The sequence below is a fragment of the Pristis pectinata genome, chromosome 21 (genome assembly GCF_009764475.1).
Source record: "Pristis pectinata isolate sPriPec2 chromosome 21, sPriPec2.1.pri, whole genome shotgun sequence".
In the NCBI taxonomy this organism is placed as follows: domain Eukaryota; kingdom Metazoa; phylum Chordata; class Chondrichthyes; order Rhinopristiformes; family Pristidae; genus Pristis; species Pristis pectinata.
The window spans coordinates 15,133,398-15,154,253 of NC_067425.1; the positions used below are offsets into that span (position 1 = coordinate 15,133,398).

A 20,856-nucleotide genomic window follows, 5' to 3' on the forward strand; every position below is an offset into this window, starting at 1 on the left:
AAGAATAACCTTCGAGCGACATTGATTTATTCTGAGAGTGAGTGTACGAGAATGATATGGCAAAAGGTCTTTGATAAGGTTAAACGGTAGACACTTATCATTTTTATTATATACAAAATATTTGTACAGATAAACATAAAATAGGATTTTCTTTCTGTGTGTAATAATTCATAAAATTTTCATTCTAATTCATATTCTCAGAATATGTCCCTTATTCTTAAGAATTCCATAGAACAAATAGGATCTTTTGTGTTTTCAGTAGTTCCAGACTTATTTTCAATACAATCAGGTAAACCTGGTGGATGGATTAACAACAACATCTATATGAATTTCCTTTGCCTATATTATTTATGAGCATTATTCTGATTATTTCTTTGAGATACAACAAAGTTAATATTTCAGGTCAGAGATCTCTCATCTGATGAAAAGTCATTTGTCAGAAACATTAAATCCATTTCTCTCTTCACAGATGCTTCCTGAGCTGCTGAATATTTTCTCCTCCTCAATATTTGTTTCTAGTGTCTATTCTCGTATTCTTGTTTAAGACTTACAACAATAATTGGGGCAGGTAAATAAAACAGCAGTATCAAAAAAAACTAATCTGTACTTCCTACGGGTTCTGGGAAGAGTGACTCACTATCACTAGCAAATATCACAAGGGAACTTCAGTTTGCAAATGAGGAAGTTGCATTGACTTTTACTTCAATATTCACACTGAAAATGCTGATCAAAAAACTGTTGGACCAGAGCTGTGCATCAGTGCTTCAATATTCATTGAACCAAGGCTGCATTTCAAAAGAATTTAATTGTATGTAAAATTACCCCTTTGGGGTATTCTGAGAGGCACGACAAAAGCAAGTTTTTATTCTTTCAACCTTCATCACCTAGTTAGCTTTTACTTTCTCCCAGGTGTTCTGGGTTGAGTGCAATGTGGTGGTAAGATTATATCACAAATTGTTGGTAACATTAAATTTGCCCCATGCTAAATTTAAATGCTCCAGACAATCAAAGAACATTCACGAATATTTTCTCTGTGTCCAGAAGGACAGCAACTAAACTGCAAGAAACCTGTGTACGGGTGGTCACACTGCTACTAATACTCAAACAAGCTACAGTGCTTTAGATGTCCAAAGAGGCTTCATAGGACATTGGTGTAGTGGCCATAAGTTTTCCCAATGAAGTAGGTTTTAAAGATCTTCTTAAAAAAGGGAAGGAGAGTTAGAGATTTCAGGAGGGAAATGCAGAGTGTCAGATCATAGCATGTAAAGACATGACCACTAGCAGTAGCACAATTAAATTTGGAGATGATCTAAAAACCAGAATTGGAGGAGAGCAGACTTGAGGTTAAATGGTTGGAGAAGAATACAAGATAGGAAGGGAACGAGCACAGAGGGACTTAAAAATAAAAGTAAATTAACTTTGGCAAATTAAAAATACCGTGAATTATGTGGAAGGAAATAATAAACAACGTGTAGCGACTCACCATCCGAGCAAGTGAACCAGCTCAGTGGTCGGGTCGCGCGTCGTCGGAGCAGCAAGGCCCAAGATAGCATTGGGCCTTCGTCCTCCCCGAGCGACAGGGAGAACCCGCGCGTGGGAAAGGTTTGATGACGTAGCGTAGACGTCATTGCTGTTTTTGTTCAGGGGCACACCTTGGGCACCGTTGCAACGACCATACGAGGGGCCGTTCCGAGTCATCAGGAATAATGGGTCCACCTTTATTTTGGACATTGGGGGCAAGGAAGAGGTCTTCACGACGGACCGCCTCAAACTGGCCCATTTAGATCTGCAACAACCGGTTGCAGTTCCAGCACCGTGACGCAGAGGCCGACCTCCTAAGCAACAGCTAACACAGCCCACGGACCTTGGGAACCATATCGCCGGTTCTGATGGGGGGGTTGTGTAGCGACTCACCGTCCGAGCAAGCGAACCGACTCGGCGGTTGGGTCACGCGTCGTCGGAGCAGCGAGGCCCAAGATGGCGTTGGGCCTTCATCTTCCCCAAGCGACAGGGAGAACCCGCGTGCGGGAAAGGTTTGATGACGTAGCATATACGTCATTGCCGTTTTAAGTGGGCAGGGACAGTCTCTCTTAAAAGGCCCGTGCAAGGCGGGAAAATAAACCAGTTCTTTTCTGAAACCCTTCAACTAGTGTCTTGTTTTCACATCGCGGTAGCAGCCGCTACAAATGGTTATTAATGCTCACTTTTCAATGGAAAAAATATTAAGAGGGGTGTAAGATATTTCACAAGTTAATATTAACCAAGATATTTCTATATACATTTTTACCCAAACCAACATTCTTGGTCCGTTTTTTTAAACAGCTCAGAAATTATTCTTAAAGTATTTTTTCTCAGAGGCACAAAAAGAATACAAAATTTGAATTGACTGATATGTAAAATGTGAAATTATTATGTTTACTGAAGAATAAAATAATCTAAAACAAATCAGAACTAATAAAAGTTTTGCCAAAATATAAAATTATGTAGGAAGTACCATGCAGCTTTGTAGACGAGTTTAATTTAATTAAATAACAGAACAGCTGTTCAACTGAAATCCATAATTAAGGTGGGTGGGAGGAAGTGAAATTCAACATGGACAGTAGAGTGAAGGACAAAATTGGTATAAGTATATTCCATCTTCTTACATTCTTCAAGGCTTCTCTTTATTTTCATCTTTGTGTCTTTGACATTAAGCGCAAATGCAATCTTTTTATCTTGGATTAAATTTCAGGAAGTGGTGCGATTCCTCCCTGCTACTCTGTAATAATTGTGCAAAGCCATTAAAACCTATTTGAAGCTTGTCTTTAATTAAAGTGAAGTACAACAGATGATAAACGATACTTACAGTACTGCCTTCCTATTGCGTTTCATTGCATGTGCTGGGATTCTTGTTCTTTCCGCAGCACTGGTAAAACAAAAGATCTTAAGTGAATTTTATTTGCGACCGCATGTATATTTTGCTCATCAACGTTCTCAGATGGAGCCTGAATACAACAGAAGTGTCCCTCAAGACTGAAAAACAGAATGCTGGAAGAACTCAGTGAGTCAAGCAGCTTCTGTAGGTGCCAAAGGTGTGAGTCAATGTTTCAGTTTGAGGTCCTGCATTAGGACCTCATCTTGACCTAAAACATCGACTTACACCTTCTGGCTCCAGAGGTGCTGCTTGACCCGCTGAGCTTTTCCAGCGTTCTGTTTTTTTGTTCCATATTCCAGCATCTGCAGTCTCTTTTGTCTTCCCCCAAGGTAACGTGGGACTATTTCATTCACCAGCATTGTAGCCAAGGTTCAATTGATCCATGTGAGTAAAGCTCAAAGCTCCATTAATGGTCTGAGTTGGTTTTACAGGCCTCACTATTCTCAACAGGAAAAGCTCAAACCGTTGGAGATTTGGTGAAAATCTGTTCCTGCCACAGTGATATAAATAGGAGAATGGTAATTACTTTGTAATTAATAAACTATTAAGAAAAAAATGCAGCATCTGATTGCAATGAAACATGCCAGTGCTGAGGGTGACATTCGTTAAGTTAGGCATTGATGGTAAAAAAACAAAATCAGGCACGCCCTTGATTTCCATTGTAGCAGAATATAGCACATGAATGAATGAATCCCTGCTCCGATTACTTTAGTGGCATCTCTGTATTTCCTGGTGAGTGGCAATTCACTTTAAAAAATCTGAGCATAAAGCTCAGGGTATCACCACTCTGCAAGTGTAAACTTTTGGGTGTAACTCACTCTGACATATTGTAAGGTCATGAAGATTGTTTCTGCATTGCTCCATTTTTTGGGGATTCTCATCCCTGGAGGAGACCATTACAGCCAGTCCCTGCAGGGGTCTCCTTACGGTGGAACCAGTAGGGCTCCTGCTAACCTCCTGGTACACAGGACCTCCTTTCTGTTGTGTATCTCATTGACCAGGACCTGAATGCCCCTTTGGGTGAATGTGGGAGCTATCTTCCTCTTTCTTGTAATCTCTGTCTCCTCTGCAGCAGCCAAAATGGATGTTACTACTGTGTGTCTAGAGAATGTACCTTTAAGGACAGAAGTCCTCCCTGACTGAAAATGCAGAAAAGTATCAGGAGATGCACAATTCATTGTAAACCATATAGGTTCTGTGTCAGTATTTGTTTCTGGGAGTATAAACCATACTAATATCATTCCAAAGTGGATGTTGGCCAATCTCACAATTTTTGCAGGGGACCTGTTACGGACTCAGTGAATGCCCCTTTTAGATAGAGTGTGTGTGTGTGTGTGTGTGTGTGTGTGTGTGTGGCGTGCTTACGTCAATAGAAGATAAAGGACGTAATGACATTGTTGAAGAAGTCAGAAGAAGAGAGAGAGAGAGAGAAGGGAGAGAGACACCAGCCTGCTAGTTTTCTCTATCGATGGATGAGAAACAATAACTGTGTCTACCACTGAAATCCATGTATGGAAGTTGGAAGTAATCCGGTGGAGTTCACTTTGTTGCTGACCTGTAGAAGGAAACAGGTATCTGTGTGGACAACCACGATTCGGATGCTTTTCGGGGTGAGGAAGTCACTACCAAGTAAACACTAAAGTGTCGTTTGGGTTCCATCGTGGAACATTTGGATTTCGTAATTACTCTCCCTATGTTCTCTACATCTACGTCTTATCTCCAGACAACGGTGGTTGTTGAAGAAGCCCTTGCTCATGTTTCACCTTATGGCTTGCGGAACTGAACTTTAAGAACCATTCCTGAACTTTGCCACACACACACAAAGAGTTTAGTTTTGGGGTTAACGTTCAAGGTTTAACATTTTTGAATTCTAACATACTAACATTTTTACTTTTATTTTACGTATTATCATAAGTAGTGATTAATAAAATAGTTCTTAACACTGAATCATGCTCAGTGTGTTTCTTTTGTTGCTGGTTCGTGACAGACCCAATTGGGTGTTAGCGCTAAGCATAGTCATGTTTTAACACACCAAGAATGGGTGCAATCCAATTTCTAATGTTTTGTTTAAATTGCTCGATAGTATCACTGCTGTGTTCAGGGAATGGAGAACCTTGATCCTAATCTTGTTTTATAATTGCAATAAATGTGCTTTATTTCAATAGCTTTCAATAGAATACGTGGACGATTTGGTTGCCAGCTAACCTTAACTGAAATGTTAACCTGTAAACAAATATATATGTCACATTTAATTATAGAAGTGTGTTATTGAGCGTCTCTGACCTGAAGTTCATGAACCTCTTCGGATCATTGCTCAATACAAGATGTATATTGCTCTTTTTACACCATACTTAGCTGAAAAAGGTGTAAAGTACAAGCCATTAGCTTGCATGTTCAATGTAGTTTTTAGTATGTAAGGCAGCAAAATCCTTCCTTAAATCCTCAGACATTGGGCCAGATGTTTCTTGTACATGCTATCACCCACAATCACTGCCTACAATTTCCCCATGCCCCATATTTACTTGGTCTTTTTCTGAATAAATTCAGTCCACAACTCTAAGAGTTTCTGTGGCGGTTTTGCTGAATCAATTTTCAGTCAGAAACAATAAACTCACTTTTCTTATTTAAATATTCTTTAAATCCTTTCAGTGCAAAAGCTTCAACTTTTAGCTGGGTACATACAAGAACCACAGCCTTTTATTTAACTTTTGAAAGATAATCAGCTGATAAAAGCAACCTACTAGTGAAGAGGTTCATGAATTATATCAGTTAATGACCTACATACACACAAGTAATCAAAGAAAAGATAAAACTGTTTCAACTGCTCTGCAACTCTAAGTGTTATAACCAGTGAGCACTTCTGATGAAAGATCAACAATCTGCAATGTTAATTTACTCCAGTATTTTCTCTTTTTGTACCACAGGGAACCTTTTACTTCCGGGCTGGGGAATATAGTTTTCATATATTTGAGAAGGGAAACTCATTCCTTATGCGGTTTTGCAATTTCAATGAAAACAATATCCATTATTTCCATTTTAGTACCAGTCCAGAAGGCGTCATGTTATTGAAGACAAGATCAACAACATTTAATGCAAGGCTACATTGGTTAAAAGGAAAGCATAATTGTCTAGAAATTGGTTGGTGCCTCTAAAGGTGGATTAGTCAGGAGGCTTGCGATAGGTCACTAAATTCATTCAAGAGCCCATTGCTGGCAAATTCAGTAGCCACATGGCCAAAGGCTTGAACAGAGATGAAAGCAGGAAGAGGCTTTTCACCGCTGTGGAGTGTGGTTACTCCACAAGGAAATAACATTGGGACCAGGTGGGGGGGGAGTGGATGGAGAGAGGTCTGGGGATGGGAAGGAGGATCAGAGACTGGAAAGTGGGTGGGGCCCACTGGGAAGCTTAGGGGTCATAAATGGAAAAGAGCGAGGAGATCGGCAGAGATTGGTAAGAGGTCTGGGGCATGAGCAGGCTGCAGCGGAGCATTGCGATATTACTGAGAAATTCAGTAGTGGATGAATTGCATTGCAGAGCATGTGAAGGAAATGAGTGGGTTTGGGTCAGGATTGTTGGAGAGAGGCCAGGCTGTGGAATTGAGGGGTTAAGAGTGATAAGGGGAGTGTGGGGAGGGTTCAGAGCCAATCAATGGATAGAAGACCAGTCAGATGATAGCAGACAGGGATCGTGGGTAGTAGGATTGGTAGTCTGGGGTTAGTTTTGGTAGTCAGGGGATTGACAATTGGGATATGGATGGTCTGGTAGGATTGGTGGTGGGGGTACGTTTGGTAGTCAGAAAGTAGGGATGGTGATTGGTGGGTGGAAGGTGTTGTGAGGAGGTACAATTACACACATGGGGTGCAATTCTTGTCTGGACTATGTGGAGAGGGTAGGTAAGTACAAATGATCATGGAGAAGATCAGTGGATGGGGATGAAGTTGGATGAAGGACACAAGCATGGGTGCTGGTGGTTGTTCGGATGGAAGGAGAGCTGTGTGAGTACTGACCTAAAAGATCTCCTTTCATCAGGTTCCTGCTCAGGCAGACACTGTGAACTTCTGCCTCTACTTGAGTGGCCCATGGAAGTCATGTATGCACATTGACTAAGATTGGACATGCATTATATCTAGTAATCCAGGTACCTTTGTGCTTTACACTTAGGCTTAAACCAGACACAAAGAGGAACGAAATGAAAATTGCAAACATTGTGCAACTTGCATCAAGTCTCTACTTTCAAGCTGGTGTCACTTTTCATTGAAGGTGGATCATGTAACACACAAAATTATGGATCCAATTTCTTGGCAATAATAACTGCTTTAGAATACAAAGACATTGAAATACTTCTGCACCAAAAAAGTTGGAATGTATTGGGAAATGCAGGATTAGAATAAGTTTTATTGCCATGTGTCACACTGAACAAGGTGTTCTTTAATGTGCAGAAACTTTTCCAATTGTCACTGTGATTGGTTTATTATAATTCCTACTGTTAAAACATAGTACATAGAATAAATAGGAACTTTGAAACTAGGATAAAAAGATGGTCTGGAGTAATAAATTCCCGGGTCCAATTGTCATGAAAGCTCTATTACAATGCATTTAAACTGTGGCATTCCTTAAGAAACTCTGCCATTTAATATGGAAACTGATAAATAGGCTGGCGCATGACATTTAATATCTCCCTGCTACATGCTAGAAGAACTATCTTCTAATCTGTCGCAAAAGAAGTACCCATCTGGATGAATTTTTCACTGTTACTCCACAGAGGGTTTGTCCAACACTAAACTGTTGGTTGTTGGTTTGCTTAACAAGTTTACAGGTGTCATCTGTCATCTGTGCAGCTCAGGAATCATCTTTCAACTGAAAGGGGATTCTGATCTTGTGCCAGGACTGGCGGGGATCTGTCACTCACCTTCATCCTGGACTCAAGGCTGGGATGTACAGGTCCAGGGAATACTTACCTCCTTCAGAAGCTTGTGGCCACTGCCAATCAATTTAAAGCATCTAAACATAATAAATTCATTTAAATGACAATTGACTTTTATACATTAATTTAAAAATTATTAATTTAAAAAAGCCATGGGTTATCTTTTTAGTGGTGATCACATTCAAATGATCGATGCTGTGCTAGATATACCGGCGATGGCTGGTGTAAGGCTGACGGACCAGATAAGCAGTGTATCCAGTTCCTTGGCTCAGTATGTCAGAGAATATGCCTGGAGTTAGTAGTGAACAATAGTTCAGATGGGCCTCTGTCCTACCTCCAGCGTCCTCTTACCTCTGTTGCAGTGTGCAAGCACAGGGCTCTAGAATTAATTAAATGCACATTGCAGATAGTTGGCAGTTCCTTGTGGAATTGTTGAATCAAAAGGAGTAGGAACTGGACCAGTGGTTTTCAGTGGTCCAGGAATTGCTACCTCAGAGCCCATTTCACAAGTAAGATAAGATTTCAGTGAATGGAAATGTGGAGTGTTTGTCAGAGTGAACCTTCATATTGACACTAAAAAAAAGAATGTTACAATGAACTTTCAGCAGCATTTTTGGTGGTATGAATACTAAATGAGCTGTACTGTGAATCAAATGCTTGTGGATGATAGTCTTGCTGCACAGTTTATGGATCTTTCTCTCACCTGCCTCAGTCTCCCATGGTTTGTCTGCATGACAAACCATTTGCAACCTGCTCAACGAGGCAGAGAGATGGACAACACCCAGATTTCCACAAAGTCTAGACTTGAACTAACTTTTGAGACCAACAGATGTGCAGAATTAGAGGAAAAGAGAAGAAAATGGAAGGAGAGGCAGCAACAACAGAAGCCCGATCTGCCATCTGGAACCACCTGTCCTGAATGCGGAAGAACTTTCAGAGCCAAGATTGGACTCATAAGCCACTTGAGAGCCCATAAATAGATCAACAGAACGAAGACCATCATCCTCGACCTCGAGGGATAGCCACCACAACAACGAGACTTGAACTAGTCACTGGAAGCAATGAAGTTGGTTTTAATCCTTTTCTTCCTGTTGTGATGGTCTCCAGTGAGATTTACACATTTTACCTTGATATCATAATCAAAATTTTGAACTCACTGCAGTGATTCCTCACAATGTATTCTGTCACAGAACCATATCTTATGTCTCACCAACCCATATTTTCAAATTCCGTAATTCTGATGAAAGGTCATCAACCTGTTACCTGTTTTCCTCTACATAGATGCTGCCTGACTGCTGAATTTCCAGAACCTCCTGATTTATTTCAGGTTTTCATTATTCAAAGTATTTCATTTCTGCCCTTGAATGTTTGCTGTTCAGCTTATTCTAGATAATTTTATTTTCCAACACTCACCTCGATAATTTTATTCCACCGTGAAATTATTCCAAAAAGACCGGTCAACAGGATAACCACTACCCCAGCGATGACTGGCTCAATTGGCACTTCATATGGTTTATCTGCCAATCAATATGATGAATGTTAGTCCAGCAATTCAAAATATTTAAAGATAGATTTATGAATAATCTGCTCAGATTTTGTCCAAAGTAGGTTGATGTTGAAAGTACAGCATGCATTCAATACTTTTCTAGTAGAGTTCAGCCATATCTGCACAATCTGTGCTCAGTGCAAGTCTATAAAGGTTAACTGTGAAGAATCAGGAGCAAGTATTTGACAATAAGATAAATCATACATTATATTAGAAAATACTGAGTCTAAAGTATTTTGAAATCGAACATTTAGGGGAAGGAGAATACATTTCTGTGCATTTTCATTTTGCTATTCTTCTTGACCACAAATGTTGTGAATTCTTACCTTTCACATTTAGATGGAAGGCCAAATTTCTACTTCCAAGTGTGGAATTAGCTATGCAGATGTATGTCCCATTTTCCACTTTCTGTACCTTCTTAATAGACAGTGTAAAGGCACCGCTGTCCCAGTACACATAGTGTTTGCCTGCCACCAACTTGAGGGTATCATTATCTTTATACCAGGACATCACAGCTGGTGGATTGGACTTCACTTTACAAGTTAGTGTTGCATCACTACCATTATACACTTCCACTTGCTCATCACCATTCCTACTCAAGATAGGGATAACTGCAACAAATTAAACACAAAAAAACTAAGCAAAACCTTAAAGAATTTTTAAAATATTCATGATTATACAAGTTTTAAACATGGAGAATTAACATGTCTATCCAAAGGACCTTTCACTGCATACACTTTCCAGAACTCAATGTCACTGATGCTTCAAAGAGGTCAACTGGAAATCCCATTAATAAGATTAGTGGAAAGTCTGGAGGCCACTTCGGGAATACGGCAAGTGGTTATGAACTGGAACACATTATCCAAAACAAGGCAAGCAGCAAAACAATAGTGACTTTTAAAGGTACAGTGAATTAAAAAATTATTTAAATTGTGGATGCTGGGAATCTGAAATCAAAACCTGAAATCACTATAAATATTTAGTCAGTCAGAAATCATCAGGGAAAGAAAACCAAGAGTTAGTATTTTAGCTCTGAAGAAAGGTCTTTGACTTGAAGTGTTTCTCCCCCCCACAGATGCTGAATGAACTGCTATTTTATACTTGCTCACACTATTTGCTTCTCTCTACTGTTATGACACCAGTATTGTATACTTCCATTGTCAACTGAATGACAAAAGTATCCATTATTTACAGACATCTTCATCCAAAGTTTGAATAGAGAGCTGCTTGGAGTGAGATGAGAAATATTTTAGGAAATGCTTTACCAGCTTTCTGAGGTGCCAGATTTCCGTGATGTTGGGGGAGTACTTCAGTACCATGAAAGTGCCATCATGTGTTCCCTAGCATTTTCACTCCTGTAACATTAGAGCTCGAATGCCCAAAACATTTCCTGGCATCTGTATCAGTGTCAGGGAAGCAAATGGTCATCTACCTACCCTCTCATACCAGCACAACATCGGTACTAGTCGTAGAGTCGACAGCACTGAAAGAGGCTTTTCGGCTCACTGAGTCTGCACTGACATTCAAGCACCCATTTACTCTAATCCCATTCTATTCTCCTCACATTCCCATCAATTTTCCATAAATTCTACCACTCACCTACACACCAGGACAAACTACAGTGGCCAATTAACCCGCCATCCACACTTCTTTGGGATGTGGGTGGGATGTGGGTGGGAACCACACACAGTCACAGGGAGAATATGTAAACTCCACACAGACAGCGCCAGAGGCCAGGATTGAACCTGGGCCACTGGAGCTGTGTGGCAGAAGCTCTACTAGCTGCCGATGTGCTGTTCCCTGTACCAAGGTAAGGCAATTAAGAAAGTAATACTTTAGTTTGTATGTTGATCAACTGTAGAACACAAAGGATTACTTTAAAACAAAATTTTTGGCCACAGAGGAACCCTTTTTGCCAATTGCTGAGGTGACTTAAAGGCTAACCAAGTACCTGAAGTCAGTGGCATGTCCATTACTGGGGCAAATGCTCAATACCTTGACACAGACCATGAAAGACAGCCTGAATCTTGGGAAGGCTTCTGGAGGAAAACCCTCCTGCTGTGACCAGGATTAGTCAGGTTTCCCCAAAGTAAAAAAATCTTGGACAAAATCTGTTTGATGATTAAGGTGAATTTCAGCCATGAAGTGGTGGTTCCATCACTTACATTAACTCCACGTTTCCATAATGTTAACGGTTAGTTTCCAATGGGTTAACTATTAGTTTCTAAATATTCCTTTTGCCTGGCTTAGCACAAATAACATCCCTATAACCAGCATAACAATTTGTTCAAACTTTGACAACCTGACGTTATATATTCTCCCCTTTCCCTCCCACTATATTCAACACCAACAAATTTTATCCTTCCTTGTCAGCCAAAGTACTTAAGACTGGTATTATTCTTGTAGTCCGTTATTGGTACTGCTTCTTGTGGCCATGAAGTCTCATTATACAATTGCCTTTATACAGTATCAGGATTGTCCCATTGAATTTTCAACCTGTCAATCTCATGATTTATTGTGACAATATATTTGCATTGGTAACTTCTGTTATGTGATGTCACATTATCAACCTATGATCATTGTTTTTTTGTGTTTGAATTTTTAATGAAATTGTTGTTGTGTCATAAAATTTATTTCAATTTCATCTAGTGATTGTATATAAATTAGAATCAACTTTTTTTTAATCATTTGTCTCTCTACCGAGTCCCTTAAAACTACTGGCTTCTGAAGATTGGTAGGTTTACTCACATCTGATATCCAGAAGCACGCTTCTTTTGATTGTAGAATCTCTGCTTAAATGGCAGCTGAATGTAGCATCATTGTCATCAGCTGTGATTGGATCGATGCACACAGTGCTAACATTGATCCGATTCTTAGGCTTCAAGTTAATTACTCTGTCTCCCCGAAGCCAGACCAACTCTTCATCCTGGGTGCTGTTAATTACTGTGCATTTTAATGTAAGAGCATCTGAGATATTCATGACGAGTCTGTGGTTTTCTGTCCAATCATTAATGGCGATGTCTATACCTGGTTAAGGAATAACAGCATTTGTTTGCAAGTATGGAAGAGGAAGAGAGTTTAATAGGAAAATAACAGCACAATAAGTTACATTACAAAAGGGCCCTTTGACCATTTCCAAAAGTTAATAGAGTTATTTTGAAATTACTACAATGTGGAAATACCATAAAAATCTGTGGTTCTGTAACTATAACATCATTACTTTAATAATTCAATATAACTAAATATGACAGGTCAGCCTAACCTGAAGACAAAAAGTAGCTTTAAATGATTGCCCTGTAGCCAATTCCTTCATAAGAGGAGAAGACATTCCATTACTCTCTGAAACGAATTGCACTTTATCCGTACACTTCCACCATTTACGATGTAATCCATCACTCATTTTTCTTTATGCTGAGATATTGTAAAGGAGTTTTTCTGATTTTACATAACAAAACTCAACATCTCATATGCCTTGCACAAAAGGACATCATCTGAAATGATGTTTGCAGATAGTTTTGGAAATCATAGGAAAGTTTTTGAATTGCTTCTTCACCATTCAACTCAACAAAAACAGAAAAGTAAAACATGACTATTTTGAAAAGCACGAAGGGAAGAAAGTCAAGAGAATTATGCTCTAAGCTGTATAAAGTGGACTACAGTTATAGAATTTGTTCTTTGTAATAAACTGAGATCTTGAAAGAGCTGGGTACAGAGCATTCATTTAAGTTTTATTTTACTTTTCAGAAAAGACTCATCTATTATGCCTATTAAATTGTTATATACTGTGACTGCTGACATTCAGATCTTGCTCTCTCAAGCAAGGACTACCTTTCCCATCTTGTCAAGCTCCACCTTTAAGAACATAGAAATAGAGCAGATTACTTAGCTCCTCGAGTCTATTCCACCATTCAGTTAAATCACAATTGATCTTTCCCTCAACACTATTTAACTTCCCTTGATTGCTTTCTGTCACCAAATAAAAATCAATTACAGATCAATCACAGATCAATTGACCGCAACATCTACTGTATATCTTTCTGAGGAAGGCCAGTTAAAGATTTCCATTCCACTTTGAGTGAAAGTGTGCTTCCTGATTTTGTTCCCGAATACCCGAGCTCTAATTCTTCATTCATCGTTCATTTCCCAGTTTGACAGATGTTACATGCTGGAGTTATTGGCGAATATACAATAAATGGCATGCATAAGGGAGTCATAAAATATTAATAATATTTAGTGTTTTACTCATTTGGCTTTAAAACAGCAACATAACAACACACAAACATAACAATTAATTATTCAAAACATATTAAAACTTGGCATATTTTACCAGGTAATGGATTCAAAAATACTAGGGCATTGAGAATACAGCCAGATGTTAGACGGTCTGAGTTAGTTGGTGGAGAGGTAAGCTCCATGGAGCAAATAAGAATTGCATCCTTGGTTTTGCTGCTTCAATATTCTTCTAGTATCATAACAATAACAGAATTTCCATAAGTCCATAAGATATAGGAGCAGAATTAGGCCATTCAGCCCATTGAGTCTCCTCCGCCAATCAATCATGGCTGATTTTTTTAACCCCATTCTCCCATCTTCTCACTGTAAACCTTAATCCCCTTACCAATCAAGAACCTATCAATTTCTGCCTTAAATACACACAATTACTCACCCTCTGTCACAATGAATTCCACAGATTCACCACCCTCTGACTGAAGAAATTCCTCCTCGTCCCAGTTTTAAAGGGACATCCCCTTATTCTGAGGCTGTGCCCCCAGATTCTAGACTCTCCTACTAATGGAAACATCCTTTCCACGTCCACTCAGTCCAGGCCTTTCAGTATCCGATAGGTTTCAATGAGGTCCCCCCTCATCCATCTGAACTCCATCAGGTAGAGTCCCAGAGACATCAAACACTCCTCATATGTTAAGCCTTTCATTCCTGGGATCATTCTTGTTTACCTCCTCTGGACCCTCTCCAGGGCCAACACATCCTTCTTTAGATGTGGAACCTAAAATTGCTCACAATATTCCGAATGCAGTCTGACCAACGCCTTATAGAGCCTCAGCAGTACATCCTTCCAGGTACACATAGTTTAATGTTGCTAATCAGTTATGCGGAAATGTATTCCTGTGAAGTAATTTGAAGTCTTGCTCATATAGCTTAGCATTATTACATAAATGTAATTTATAATATATAAGTACAATTGCTGCTTTATTATATGCCATAGAGTATAGTAAGGTAATGGATATTTTCACCAGGCTTTTGGATGAGACTGGTACAAATTCATGTTTTCCAAAACTGTATCAAACTCTTTGAAATTATTGAATGTATTCACTTGTGAGTGATGTAAACTTTCAAAAGCCAGATTTTGTTGACTTTTAATGAACTAAGTACACCGGGCACACTCTTAATATATATTCAAAATAATAGCTGAAATGAAATGAGTGTAACAAATTCAATTCAGTATGATATTAATAAGATACATTTATAACATATGCTGAGTTTAACATTAATTTTTATTAAACATTTCCTGTATTGTTAAACTAAAATGTGACAGCACCGAAAGAATATGCACTTAAATAATCAATGTAACTCACAAAATCCAGAGGATCTTAAAACAGTTTGTTCTATTATCTGTGTTATACTACGAAATCAAGCTAATATGAAAATCCATACCTGTACACCCAGTAACAAAATAAAAAGCCACAATACAACTCAGCGTGAAGATAAGGTTCTCAAAGGTCCACTGAGCCATATTTCACAAATAATTAAAGAATTTGTACAACACCAAGGGATCTTGATTATTCCTGGTAAAATTCCAAAGATAAACAATGTTCTAGTGAAAACTGCACATTTATCAAAATTTCTTTACTTTTTATCCTGATATTTGTTCAGTGGTTTGCTTCAATGGATTTGCTAACAATTGACTGCCTCAATAAAATCACGTCAGATATATATAGGATGACACCGGAAATAGTCATGACTAAATCAGATTTCATCACCAAATTTTATACATAATCCTTTGACATAAATTATTTGATTTTTTTTATAGCATCAGTAAATTACATTTGAATTGCAGAGTTTATATCTCACCATTTTTATTTTATGGTTGATGTCAATAAAGATTAACAACTGAACAAGGACAAGATGTTTACCTATCACCTAATCAACCAAAGTGTTTAAATGTTACTGCAACAATGTACTTAAGTTTATTTTGACAATATGAACTTGTAACTTTGCTGAATAAATATTATTTCATCACAAAAATACAAGTAAGGAATAGGTTTTAATATCTTTGCAGTTTTGTTCCAATGTACTCATCTGTATAATAAAAGTTAAATATTCAACTGAGTTCTATGTGAAGATACGTCCCTAAAAAGTGCTTTCTCATTGTAAAAGAAAACATCAGTCAAAAAATTGTTTTATTTATTATTTGTTTCAACTTTTGTAGCTGCCTCTCCTCCACAAAATAATATGGAACTTGTGAATTCCTTTAGTTTGGAACAGTTAGCTGTGATGCGTGTAGTTATCTTTGTAATTACTAGTGGGTAGTTTAAGAAATGAGCAAAGTCTTGAGGAAATAGTTTAAAAATCAGAACATGGAGTCTCTGTAACTGTTAATTAAAAAGAGTAGAAACACAGACCAAAAGTTATAATTAAACCATAAATAAAATGAATGAGAAATTAAAATGACTTTAATTAAGTTGGTACTTAAGTGAATGACTAAATGTTAAAAGGGTTGGAATGAGGAAAATGTTGAGAAACAGCTTATTTACTTATTGTGGCACTCATTCTGAAAGACAACTTGTGATTGGCACAGTCATTTACGAAAGAGACCTCCATAAAAACCAAAAAGGAAGATACTACACATTATAACTCCAGTATATTGCACATACTCTTACAAATCAATCAAATATAAAATGCGTGATTTATTAAATGTTGTTCATTGTCCTGGTTGGAGCATTTTATTAAATCTTTTAAATTCCTAAATTCAGCTCAAACCCTTTTATGTGTACTTCTCTATAAATTCCTCTTTGACTAAAAATAGCACCACTAAAATTAGATTTTCAAAGAAAATTGTTAAAGGACATAATTTCCTCTCAGTGTACTGGTTTATACTAATTAAGGGGGCATTTCTCAGAAGACATATCCACAGCCTACAGGTCTTTGAGGAGAACATCACATTTTTCAGTGTCACCAAGGAGCCCTGTATGGTGTGCCTTTGTTTCACTAGTGAGTAACTCCAAAACTTGATTTGGAATTAATATTTGACTAAACAGCAGTTTGGTTCAAATATTGTCAGTTAAGCTGAATAAAAACCTGCCTGTGCTCTCATACAAGCTATACCTTCAGGCACAATTGCCCCTTTATACTGATTCTTCAGTCTAAGCTTGGAGAGTACATGAGATACCGTATAATGTGAATGGCACCCATGAGCCAGGAGAAACCATGAACACAGCCGCTCTTGGGAGGTAGAAATTCTTCTATTATATGTGCTAAATGAGTGATATTGTGACTTGCATGGAACCATATTTCAGAAGTAGAGCTCAATAAGTAACCACAGGTACATTGCACTTTTGGTGCATCCAACAGAGAATGAATTTTATCCCAAGAACTGTTACATTTTATTTAGATCTATTCATTGAGAATATGATAAACTCATTTCTCCTGGTATAGAGATCTTTGGGGCACCTCCCTGATTTAGTGATGAGCAGCAAAAATGCAAATATGTGGCTGAGGTTACCTGTTACAGTCTGGATTGGTCCATGACATTTGCTAAAGGATCACAATAACCTTGATGGTCGTCCACGCTGCTGTCCATTGACTTGTTTATTGTAAAGCAAAAACTAACGATCAGTGATAAGAAATCTTTATAAAGCTAATCAATCAAAGTGTTAAATTATTTTGCAAATGATAAGTTCACAAAGCAGCTCAAACCTAACTTATCAAATAAGAAAATCTTTTCATCTAAGTGATTATTTTGTTTCTATTTATACTGATGCTATGAAGGACAAAAATACTAATTTAAATGTTTACTTGAATCAACCACAGACTTTACCTGATGAATCTGCATGTCTTTTGTATTTGGAATTAAAAGATGTGATGTCATAGGTCGACACTGGATACAAGTCTATTAATTATTAAGATCTTTATGGTTGTCACATAACTATTAAATGGATTCAATTGCACTTTTGAAACTGTTCAAAAACAAATAAAGAGAAAAATACAGTGGATTCTTAGATTATTTTATAAATTTCTACATTGGTTGGCATGGATTTATTCAGCAATGGATTGTTGAAATGCTTACAGCAATCAGAGACAGATGCATTTCTTCAACTATAAATAGATGAAAACAAAATATACTTTTATATTTATTTAAGGCAAAAACATTAGCAAAACAGAATACCAGAATGTATTCCAGAATTCTTTCTATCAATGTAGAAAAAGAGTATGCTTATTTAACAATAAATAAAAACAGAAAATACTGAACATAACCAGCAGGTCAGGCAGTGTCTTTGAGAATGAAACAACATTTCGGGGTGAAGACCTTTGAGTCAGCATTTCTGGTCAAAGGCACTTTTCTCGGAATGTTCTAATGAAGAATTCTTGACCTGAAACATTAAATCTGTTTCAGTTTCCACAAACACTGCCTCACTTGCTCAGTGCTTCCAGTAATTGCTGTTTTTATTTCAGATTTCCAGCATTTGCAATTTGTTGATTTTCAGTGATCTTAAGTTTGATTTAGGTCATGCTTAGCCAACAGTAACAAATTCCGTGTAGATAAATAAAAACACCCCTAGCAAACAAAGATTCTTACTCCAGAAGCAATTATTCATGCTGACATCAGTTTTAAAGGGTCAATCCCATTTCATAAATAGTTAAAATTTAGGTCCTATAGAGTAACTAGAAAAAGGAAATTAAAGCAGAGTTATTGCTTCTTAAATGTCATTATTCAAATTTTTTCTTCATTATTCGATTATATACCTTGCTTACAATTCAATTATAGGATGTGGGCATTGTTGGCCACGTCCTATAATTGTTGCCCATCTTTAACCCTCCTTGAGAAAGTGGCGCTGAGCCAACTTCTTGAACTCCTGTAGCCTTTCAGCTGAAGGTACTTCAACAGAGCTGTTGGTTTGGGAGTTAGATACAATAATGGCTGAGGAAAGATGTTATATTTCCACCTCAAGATAGCGTGGGCTAGGAGGGGGACCTGCAGGTTGTGATGTGCCCTTATACCTGCTGCCCCCATCCTTCTCAATGGTACAGCTCAAGGTTTTGGGAGGTACTGCTGGAATAGCCTTGATGAGTAACCACAGTCCAGTTTGTAAATGGTACACAATGCAGTCATGCTGCACTGATGGTGGAGAGAGTGAATGTTTAATATGGTGGATGGGGTGGCAAAGGGTCTGTTTGGGCCTGGCTGGTATCAAGTCCTCATGTCAATTGAGCTGCACTCTTTCAGACAAGAGAATATTCCATGATGCTCGTGACTTGTGCCTTGTGGATACTGGAAAAGTTTTGGGGATGAGTCATCTGACACAGAATATCTAGCTTCTCACCTGTTCTTGTAGCCTTGTTTTTATGTGATTAGCACAGTAAAGTTTCTTGACCATATTGACTGTCCAGATGAAAGTTCTCAACCTGAAATGCCGACTGTCTATCTCCCTCTACAGAGACCACCTGACCAGCTGAGTTCCTTCAACAGATTGTTTATTGCTGGAGGGATTCAGCGGGTCGAACCACATCTGTGGGATAAAAAGAATTGTCGATGTTTCAGGTTGAAACCCTGCATCCAGTCCTGAAATGTCATCAATTCCTTTCCTCTCACAGATGCTGCTTGACCTGCTGAGTTCCTCCAACAGACTTTTGTTGCTCCAGATCCCAGCATCTGCAGTCTCTACTGTCTCTGAGTTCCTCCAGCAGTTTGTTTCTTGTCCTTGGTGATTCGCAGGTCATGACTTCCATGCCTCCGTGTTGTCCGCGTTTTGCTCACTGAAAGCACAGGATGCCTAGTCTACTGAAGAATTGTAAGCATCTGCAAGTACCCTCATTGTTTACTTAATCATTGACAAAGCAGCTACAAATGGTTAGACCTGAGGTACTTGCAGGAGTGTGGCAATATTCGAGGGAATGGGAGAATTCACCTCAACAACCATTTTCCTCTGCGCAAGATACTTCTATAGCTATTGATTCCTATTGACTAGTTTTACCAGGGTTCCTTTATGCCAGACTCAGACAAGTGCTGCCTTGATGTCAAGGGCAGTTATTCGCACCTTTCCTCTGTATTTTCCAAATTTGCACTAAGTCTGTGATGCTTGGAGCTGAGGAATCCTGACAAAAAGCAAACTGAGTATCGGTAAGCAGGTTGTGATAAGATAAGATGTCTTTATTAGTCACATGTACATTGAAACACACAGTGAAATGCATCTTTTGTGCAGAGTGTTCTGGGGGCAGCCCGCAAGTGTCGCCGTGCTTCTGACGTCAACATAGCTAGTGGTGAGTTAGACCAGCCAGATAGCGTTGACCACAACACCTTCCATCGCTTGGCTGTTGTTTCAGAGGAGACTGATGTGTCATTAATTAGCCAGATTGGATTTTATTGACAGAACACACCTGGGCAATTTTTGACATTGAGGTTAATCAGGGAGTATCAGCCTGGACCTAAAAGGCAAATCATATTTGACTAATTTATATGAAATTTTTCACAATGCAGCAGAGAAGATCGATGAAGGGAAAACAGAGGATGACGTCTGTGTGGATTTTATGGAAGTATTTTATAACATAAAATGCTGATCAATAAAATTGAGACATGGAATAGGAAACAAATAAATCTGCAGATGCTGGAATCTAAAACAGAAACGCTGAAGGAACCCAGCCAATTAAGCAGCATCTGTGGAAAAAGAAACCAGTTAAATCCTTCGTCAGAACTGAGAATGACACAAAGCAAGCTAGTCTGAGTAACGGAGAAGGTGGGGAGGGGAATGAGTGGAACAAAGGGAACATCTGTAATATAGAGTGAAGTGATGGACAGAGTTAAGTTCCTTTGTCTGTGAAATGTGTTGCTAATATTAAGTCTGGGTAATGTTGTATAGTCTGGCCTACTGGGATGTGCTGAGCAGACCAGGATATATAGATGAGACACAAAAGGGGGGAGGGGAACGGCACGTGCAAGTGGCCAGGCCTGATACAAGAAGAAAGAAAGAGCAAGTTACGTGAAGTTGGAGAATTCAATATTGGGTCCTGCAGGCTGCAACATGGTCAGAAAACAAAATGAGGTGTTGTTCCTCAAGCTTACATTGGGCCCCATTGTAATAGTGCAGGAGATCACATACAGAGTGGGAGTGGGATGGGGAATTAAAATGGCAGACAACCAGAAGCTCAGGGCCACTTCTGCGGACTGAGCATGGGTGCGCTGCAAAGTGATCACCCAATCTACGTTTGGTTTATCCAATGTAAAGGAGGCTGCATTGT

At 38.6% G+C, this 20,856-nt stretch overlaps 1 protein-coding gene across 1 annotated transcript; it reads right to left on the bottom strand.

Annotated features, from left to right (window-relative positions):
* Positions 1-2,867: 2,867 nt before the first annotated feature.
* Positions 2,868-12,364, bottom strand: LOC127581492 (transmembrane and immunoglobulin domain-containing protein 1-like). Its single transcript, XM_052035953.1, has 4 exons — positions 12,133-12,364; positions 9,711-9,995; positions 9,252-9,355; positions 2,868-2,984 (listed from the first exon to the last, which is right to left on the bottom strand). Exons 1-4 carry the CDS (start codon positions 12,362-12,364, stop codon positions 2,868-2,870), a joined length of 738 nt encoding a protein of 245 aa, XP_051891913.1.
* Positions 12,365-20,856: the final 8,492 nt, after the last annotated feature.